The sequence below is a fragment of the Lichenostomus cassidix genome, chromosome 29 (assembly GCF_008360975.1).
Source record: "Lichenostomus cassidix isolate B80296 chromosome 29, HeHo_3.0, whole genome shotgun sequence".
Classification (NCBI taxonomy): Eukaryota; Metazoa; Chordata; class Aves; order Passeriformes; family Meliphagidae; genus Lichenostomus; species Lichenostomus cassidix.
The window spans coordinates 2,988,829-2,997,101 of NC_139509.1; the positions used below are offsets into that span (position 1 = coordinate 2,988,829).

The 8,273-nt window shown below is 66.5% G+C and overlaps 2 protein-coding genes across 2 annotated transcripts; one reads left to right on the plus strand and one right to left on the minus strand.

The window, feature by feature from the left end:
• Positions 1-241: 241 nt before the first annotated feature.
• Positions 242-6,769, plus strand: MARS1 (methionyl-tRNA synthetase 1). Its single transcript, XM_085041403.1, has 21 exons — positions 242-387; positions 524-599; positions 766-844; positions 914-1,048; positions 1,552-1,627; positions 1,724-1,878; positions 1,950-2,062; positions 2,133-2,249; positions 2,963-3,166; positions 3,257-3,458; positions 3,659-3,733; positions 3,817-3,987; positions 4,097-4,192; positions 4,290-4,407; positions 4,508-4,721; positions 4,870-5,001; positions 5,084-5,188; positions 5,731-5,914; positions 6,045-6,116; positions 6,307-6,414; positions 6,511-6,769. Exons 1-21 carry the CDS (start codon positions 285-287, stop codon positions 6,655-6,657), a joined length of 2,682 nt encoding a protein of 893 aa, XP_084897529.1. The 5' UTR covers positions 242-284; the 3' UTR covers positions 6,658-6,769.
• DDIT3 (DNA damage inducible transcript 3) lies at positions 6,730-8,003 on the minus strand. The gene is made up of 4 exons (XM_085041406.1): positions 7,897-8,003; positions 7,633-7,680; positions 7,369-7,520; positions 6,730-7,285 (listed from the first exon to the last, which is right to left on the minus strand). Exons 3-4 carry the CDS (start codon positions 7,495-7,497, stop codon positions 6,917-6,919), a joined length of 498 nt encoding a protein of 165 aa, XP_084897532.1. The 5' UTR covers positions 7,498-7,520; positions 7,633-7,680; positions 7,897-8,003; the 3' UTR covers positions 6,730-6,916.
• Positions 8,004-8,273: the final 270 nt, after the last annotated feature.

An 8,273-nucleotide genomic window follows, 5' to 3' on the forward strand; every position in this document is an offset into this window, starting at 1 on the left:
TTGGGTTAAAACCACTGAAATCTGGGTTAAATAGAACTAAATGTGGGGAAAGCTGCTGAGAAATGGGTAAAGTTCACTTTATTTGGGTTAAATTCACGAAATAAAGGTTGAACCTTGGCGTCCTTGTCGCCATGGCAACCTCTCCGTCGCGTTCTCGCGAGACTTGGCTAGGCGGCGGGACGGGCAGGGGGCGTGGTTATGTCGTAGGCCACGCCCCCTTTCCCGCCCCTCGGCCACTCCCGCCGTGCCCCGCGCTGGCCCCGCCCCTTCCCGCCCTTCCCGCCATGCGGCTCCGCGTCCCGCCGGGAGCTCCCGCCGCGCTCAAGGTGCTCGCTGCCGCCGGCGCTGCACCTGCGCCCGTGCGGCCTCACCTGGCCGGCCCCACAGGTGAGAGCGGGGCGCTCACAACCCCCCGGAGCGGGACCCCCGGCCTGACCCGCACCCCGCACCGGCCCCGCGACCCTCGGGCCTGATCCCGTTCCTCGGGACCCCCGGCCGGGCCTGACCCTCTGCCTCCCCACAGAACGGCCGCGGGACCTCGGGCTGGAGCTGGAGCTGGACAACGGCACCGTGCTGTTCTCTCCCAACGCCATCTGCCAGTGAGTACCGGGCCGTGGGGATGCCCCAAAATCCGCCCCAAATCCTCCCCTGCATCCCACAAAACCTCCCCAAATCCTCCCCTTCATCCCCCAAATCCTCTCCTCAAACCTCTCAGAGCTTCCCCCTTAACCTCCCCCGACACAACACCTGCCTTAACCCCCCCAGGTATTTTTACCTGTGCCGTGGCGAGGAGCCTACCGACCTCACCAACCAGTGGCTGGAATGGGAAGCCACCGAGCTGCAGGTGAGTGACCCCTGTTGTACCCCCTGACCCCGCGATGCCCACCCGACCTGACCCGCCCTGTCCCCGCAGCCGGCCGTGGCTGCCGCTCTGTACCTGCGGCTGGTGCAGGGCCGGGCAGGGCCCGATGCCGTGGCGATCCTGCAGCACCTGTTGGCTCACCTGGAGCAGCACCTGGTCCGGAGCGGCACTGCCCACCTGGCTGGGGTGAGTGGGGGGCTCTGGCTGGGGGGGACGAGCTCGATGTTACCTGCCTGACAGGTGTGTCCCCAGCCCTGTCCCCGCGGCGTGCAGGGCCTTCCCCGCGGGAGGGTGTGGCACTGCTGACACCCTGTATGGGAAATGCCTCCCAGTGCCTCCCAGTCCACCCAGTGCCACCCTGCAGCTCCCAGTTCTGGCTTCACCTGGCACCCCCACCCAGTGCCCTCTTAAGTGTCCCTGTTTTGTCCCAGTTTGTCTCTGTTGCTCCCGCATGGTACTCCCAGTGCCCCCCAAACACACTCCCAGTCCCTCCCAGTGTCCCCAGTATCCCCAGTGTCTGACTGGGCTGTGGCACAGATTCCCTGATACTCCCAGTACACTGCCAATACTCCCAGTATGTTCCAGTGTGCCCCCAGTGCTGCTGGTACCCCTGGACTGGTCTGCACTGCAGAGCATCTAACACCCCCAGTACATCCCAGTTCCCCCAGTACATGCCTGTCTCCCCCCAGGATGCTGCCTCGGTTGCTGATGTGGTGGTGTGGGGCAGCCTGTTCCCAGTGCTGCAGGACGAGACCAGTCTGCCCAGTAAGAGCCAGATGGGGGGTGGGCAGGGCTCCGCGCTGGGGCCAAGGAGGGCTCCGCGCTGGGGCCAAGGCTCACACCTGCTCTGTCCCTGCCCAGGTGAGCTGCAGGTGCTGCGCTCCTGGTTCCGTGCCATGTCCCTGTGGGAGCCATGCAAGGATGCAGCTGCACTGCTGCCCGAGGCGCTGCGGGAGCTCCGGACCCACCTGGCCCAGCACCCCCCGCCCCAGCTGGCCCCCCGCAACGAGCCCCAGGTGTGGCCCTGGCCCCGGGCGGGAGGTTGGGGCGGCAGGTGGGCGCAGCTCCCCTCACCTGGTCCCTGCAGGACGAGGAGAGTCCCGAGCGGATGCTGACCGATGACGACATCGCGGCCGCTGTGGACATCTGGGCCCAGGGCCCTGCGGCGCTGCCCCCGCCCCGGCAGCCACGGACACCTGTGTGAGTGCCCAGGTGACACTGGGGGGTTTGGGTGGGAGGGGAACCTGCTCTGACCCCCCTTCCCTGCCAGGTTACCTGTGGAGGGCGAGAGGAACGTCCTGATCACCAGCGCGCTGCCCTACGTCAACAACGTCCCTCACCTGGGCAACATCATCGGCTGCGTCCTCAGCGCCGACACCTTCGCCAGGTGAGGCTGCAGGGAACCTGCCTGGGACTGGGGGGCTGTGCTGTCTGCACACCTGCGCAGGTGTTACACCTGTGCACCTGCAGGTACTGCCAGCTGCAGGAAACCTTTTTGGGACCTGTGGGTGAGCGGGGTGGGGGGAATCAGATGACCAGGGGTTAACTAGGGAATTGCTGGGGGGGTGTTGTGCTGTCTGCACACCTGTGCAGGTGTGACAGGTGTGCCCCCAGGGGTGTGACAGGTGTCCCTATGTAGGTCTGGCAGGTGTCTGTGCCCAGATGTGACAGGTGTCTGTGCCCAGATGTGACAGGTGTCTGTGCCCAGATGTGACAGCTGTGCCCCGCAGGTGTGACAGGTGTGCCCTGCAGGTGTACGGGTGTCCACGCACAGGTGTGCCCTGCAGATGTACAGGTGCCCATGCCCAGGTGTGCCAGGTGTCCATCCACAGGTGTGACAGGTGTGTCTTTGCAGGCATGACAGGTACCTGTGCCCAGGTGTGACAGGTGTGCCCCCGCAGGTGTGACAGGTGTGCCCTGAAGGTGTCCACACGCAGGTGTCACAGGTGCCTGTGCCCAGGTGTCACAGGTGTGCCAGGTGCCCATGCCCAGGTGTCACAGGTGTGCCAGGTGCCCATGTCCAGGTCTCACAGGTGTGCCACGTGCCCATGTCCAGGTGTCACAGGTGTGCCAGGTGCCCATGCCCAGGTGTCCCCGCAGGTACTGCCGGCTGCGGAACTGGAACACGCTGTTTGTGTGCGGCACAGACGAGTACGGCACAGCCACGGAGACGCGGGCGCTGGAGGAGGGGCTGAGCCCGCAGGAGCTCTGCGACAGGTACCACGCCGTGCACGCCCAGGTGTACTCCTGGTTCCGCATCTCCTTCGACCACTTCGGCCGCACCACCACACCCCAGCAGACCAGGTGAGCCCCTGCAGGCCAGGTGAGCCCCACCTGCGCCAGGAGCCTCACCTACCTGTAGCTAATGTGGCCTCTCCTTCCTGACCCGCCCAGGATCGCCCAGGACATCTTCCAGCGGCTGCTGGCCAGAGGGTTCCTGCTGCAGGACACGCTGGAGCAGCTCAGGTGCGAGAGCTGCGGGCGATACCTGGCTGACCGCTTCGTGGAGGGCACCTGTCCCTTCTGTGGCTACGCCGAGGCCCGCGGGGACCAGTGTGACAAGTGTGGGAAGCTCATCAACGCTGTGGAGCTCAAGGTGCGGCAGCAGCTCCTACAGACCCCTCAGTTCCACCTTTGGGGTTCTCCCACTTCACCTCACCTTTGCAGATGTTCCTAACCCACCCTGGGCCTTCCCCCTCCCACTTTTGGTAACGCCCCTTGCCCCACCTTTGGGTTCACCTGCTCCACCTTTGGGGATCTGCCCCCCAACACTGGGGACCCCCCGTTTTCCCCCAGAACCCCCAGTGCAAGATCTGCCATGGTGTCCCGGTGGTGACGCCCACCCAGCACCTCTTCCTGGACCTGCCCAAGGTGAGTTGCACCCCCGGGGGAGGGGGGTGGGGAGGGGATGGGGACCCCCAGGTAGCCCTGAGTGCCCACCATGTCCCCCACAGCTGGAGGGGCGGCTGGAGGCCTGGCTGGAGCGCACCTGGGCCGCAGGGGACTGGACGGCCAACGCGCGGCACATCACGCGCACCTGGCTGCGGGACGGGCTCAAGCCACGCTGCATCACCCGCGACCTCACCTGGGGCACCCCGGTGCCCCTCGACGGCTTCCGTGACAAGGTGGGTCTCCCCCGGCCCCAGGTGTGCTGCCTAAGGGGGAACCTGCTGGGCCCTCCCTGCTGGGGTCACCTGCTCAGGTGTCACCTGCTCAGGTGTCACCCTCCCCCAGGTGTTCTACGTGTGGTTCGATGCTCCCATCGGGTACCTGTCCATCACAGCCAACTACACTGACCAGTGGGAGCGCTGGTGGAAGAACCCCCAGCAGGTAGGAGGAGCTGGGATGGTGCAGGTGGGGACAGAGTAAGACACTCTGCCCATGTCCCCACCTGTCCTGATGTCCCCCCTGTCCCATTACCTGCCAGGTGGAGCTCTACAACTTCATGGCCAAGGACAATGTCCCCTTCCACAGCGTCGTGTTCCCCTGCTCGCTGCTGGGCGCCGATGACAACTACACCTTGGTGAATCACCTCATCGCCACAGGTATGGGGGTCCCCAGCTGGGAGGGACCTGCTCTGTGCCTGGGGCTGTCACCTGCCTGGGAGAGGTCACCTCCCCACACTGGGTGCTCACCTGTCCCCAGAATACCTGAACTATGAGGATGGGAAGTTCTCCAAGAGCCGGGGCGTGGGTGTGTTTGGGGACATGGCCAAGGACACCGGGATCCCCGCCGACGTCTGGCGCTTCTACCTGCTGTACCTGCGGCCCGAGGGGCAGGACAGCGCCTTCTCCTGGGCTGACCTCCTGCTCAAGAACAACTCGGAGCTGCTCAACAACCTGGGCAACTTCATCAACAGGTGCTGGGACTCTTCAGGGGGACACTCTGTCACACCTCACACCTGTCCTCCTGTCCCTTGGTTGTGCTCACACCTGTCCCCAGCTCACCTGACACCTGTCCTCCTGTTGCTAAGGCTTTGCTCACAGCTGTCTCTCACCTGTCCCCAGGGCCGGCATGTTCGTGTGCAAGTTCTTCGCAGGTACTGTTCCCGACATGGTGCTCACGGCTGAGGACCAGCGGCTCCTGGCCCGGGTCACCTTGGAGATGCGCCAGTACCACCAGCTGATGGAGAAAGTCCGGTGGGTCCTGGGGGTCCCAAAATCCAGGGGAGGGGGGCAGAGCCTGCCCTGCAGGTGCTCAGCCCCACCTGTGCCCCCCCAGCATCCGCGATGCGCTCAGGTGTGTGCTCAGCATCTCCCGCCATGGCAACCAGTACATCCAGGTGAACGAGCCCTGGAAGCGCATCAAGGGTGACGAGAAGGACAGGTAGGGATGAGGGGACATGGAGGGGACATGGGGGGACATGGTGGGGTCTGTCGTGGGGATGGGGGTGGCACTGAGGGGGTCACAGGTTGGGGGTCACAGCCATGAGCTGAGGAGGCAGAGGGGGATTGGGTGGGCTGGGGGGCACAGGGGGTGGCAGGGAGGGGTCACCACTCCCAGGTGGAGTCAAGATGGCACTGATGGGGGTCACAGGGCAGGGATGGAGCAAGGCCAGCAGCTGGGGCAGCACTGAGAGGTCCCTGTCCCTCGGCACTGATAGCGGCACTGACCAGGGAAGGGGGAATGAGGGTGGGGCACAGGGGGTCGGTCACAAGGGGTCACTGAGGTGGCACATGGCATGGCAGTGAATATGGCAGAGGGCACAGGGTCACTGATGGGGGGAGTCACAGGTGTGTCACTGAGTGTCACCTCCAGGCAGCACACAGGCACTGACCAGTGTGGGAGGCCCCACTCATGTCACTGAAGGGGGGCTCACTGCTCGGAGAGGGTGTCACAGAGGTGTCACTGGTGTGTCCCCACCGCAGGCAGCGCGCAGGGACAGTGACTGGTGTGGCAGTGAACCTGGCGGCTGCTCTGGCCGCGCTGCTGCAGCCCTTCGTGCCAGGGGTCAGCGCCGCCATCCAGGGCCAGCTCTGCATCCCGCCGGAGCGCTGCGGCCTCGGGCCTGGCCTCACCTGCACCCTGCCTGCCGGACACCGCGTGGGCACGGTATGGCCGGGCCAGGGCAGGCTGTGTCCCCACCTGGGGGGCAGTGGGATGTGCCCCCCCAGCCCCACCTGGGTGGGATCCATAGGTGCTGACCCCACAGGTGTGACTCCTCTCTCCGTGCCTGCACCAGGTGAGCCCCCTGTTCCAGAAGCTGGAGCCCGAGCAGGTGGAAGCACTGCGCCAGCGCTTCGGGGGAGGGCAGGTGAGTGGGGGCTGAGGTGCTCCCTGCCCCACCTTGGGCACCTGCAGCCCCACCCTGTCCCTCCCCTCCCCATTCCCAGTCTAAAGGTGTTGCTGTAGAGCCTCAGGTAACTCCTGGTGCTGCCGCAGGTGAGCTGCACCTGCACGGAGCAGAAGGGAGGAAGGCTTATCTCCATCTCTTCCTCTCACAGGCCAAACAGCCCTCCCCAGCCTCAGCACCCCCTCCAGCCCCCAACACTGCTGCAGCTCCAGGTGACCCCAAACTGATCCAGGAGCTGACAGAGCAGGTGGCCAAGCAGGTGAGTGGGGACAAGGCATGGGACAGAGACTCTGTTATGCCTTTAAACACCCCCAGATCCTCATCACACCCTCAAATTCTTCCCCCGCCTGTCCAGGGCAACCTGGTGAGGCAGCTGAAGGCAGCCCAGGTGGAGAAGGCCCAGGTGGACACCCAGGTGGCCAAACTGCTGGAGCTGAAGAAGCAGCTGGCACTGGCTGAAGGCAGAAGCCCCGAGGTCCCCAAGGGCAAGCGGAAGAAGTAGCCCCAGTAACCAAACTGGGACATACTGAGGAGTGGCCGCAGCACCTCCAGTAACCAAACTGGGCCGTGCTGCTGTGGTTAGATGTGTGTAATAAATGACAAGAGCTGTACAATAGCGTGGAGAAGCTGCATCCACTTGTCTGTCTGCAGTGTCCATCTGTCCGTGGGGCTGCCCCCCCTTAGTCCGTGGGGCAGCAGAGTCCTTGTCCCCAGCTCTGGGGCAGCCTGACGCGTGCTCGGTCCGTGTCCCGGTCCCGCCCCTACACCTGGCGCAGGTTGACGATGCGGTCGATGAGCGCAGCTCGTGTGCGCTGCACCTCTGCGCTGAGCCGCTGGATCTCCGCTCGGAGCCGCTCGTTGTGCGCCGTCAGCTCCCGCACCCGCCGCTCCCCGTCCCGCTGCCGCCGCTCGCCGTCCCGCTCCCGCGGAGCCCCGGGGCCGCCGCGCCGCTTCCTCCGCGCTCCCTGCGCCTCCTCCTCCTCCTCGGTGGGCCCCGGCCGGGCCGAGCCGCTCCCGCCGGGGGCCGCACCCGGGGGTTCCGCTGGCTCCGCACCCTCCGGCCCCAGCAGCTCCAGCAGCTCCTCGGCCAGAGCCACGTCCAGCCCGCAGCCCCCCGTGCCCGGCTCTGCCTGCGGAGAGAGCGGCACCAGGGTCGGTGATGGATGGAGGACCCCCGCCCCGCGCCCCCGCTCCGGGGAGCTGCCGCGCTCACCTGCTCAGCCCCCCAGGTGGGGGCGGTTCCGGGGGGCTCCGCCGCCAGCACCTCCTGCAGGTCCTGGTACCACCCGTCCAGCTCCCAGCCGGGGGGGCCGCCCGGCCCCCACAGCCCTTCGGCCGCCATTGTCACCTCGGGCCCGGCGCGGGCTGCGGGAGGGAAGGAGGAACGGGAAGCGGGTGACCCGGGCCGGGACTCCGGGCGGCCGGGGGACACAAAGGGGGTGTGTGTGTGTGTGTATGGCGGGGGATGTCCCCTTACCTGCTCTCAGGTATGGTGGTCGGCGAGAACACACTTTCTCCTGGATGCCTGGGGAAGGAAGGAGGGGGGTGGTGTCAGGGTCGGTGACCCCGCGAGTGGGAGGTTCGCCGGGGGTCCAGGGCCCCCGTCCCGCCCCCAGGGTCACCGGCCTGCCGAGACGGCTGTGGGCGCCCCGGTTCCCCCCCAAGACCGGGCGGAACCCCTCCGCCAACGCCCCCCGGACACCCCGGCGGGTCCCTGGGCTTCCCCGCTCCCTGCCCGCACCTTTCTGGGTGGTCCCGACTCCCCCCAGCCCCGGCCCGCTCGCTCTCCCCGGTGCATCCTCGTCCGCATCGTCCCGCGCTGCGCCCCTTCCCCCACCGCCGCGCCGCTTTAAGAGAAGCCTGACGCAACGCTCGCGCCGGCGGCAGCCAATGGGAGCGCGAGAGCCGTGACGGACAGGGCAGCGAGAACCAATAGAAGCGCGCTGGGGGCGGGGCGAAGGGCAATGACCAGCGCGGGGAGGGGGGGCCGGGGGGTCACGCGGGGATGATGCAATGGCGGGAAATGGACCACGCCCACTGCCGGCACGGGTGGAGAGGGGCGGGGCTTGCCGGTGAATGGGCGTGGCCTGTAGGGAGTGGGCGGTGCTTGTAGGGAGC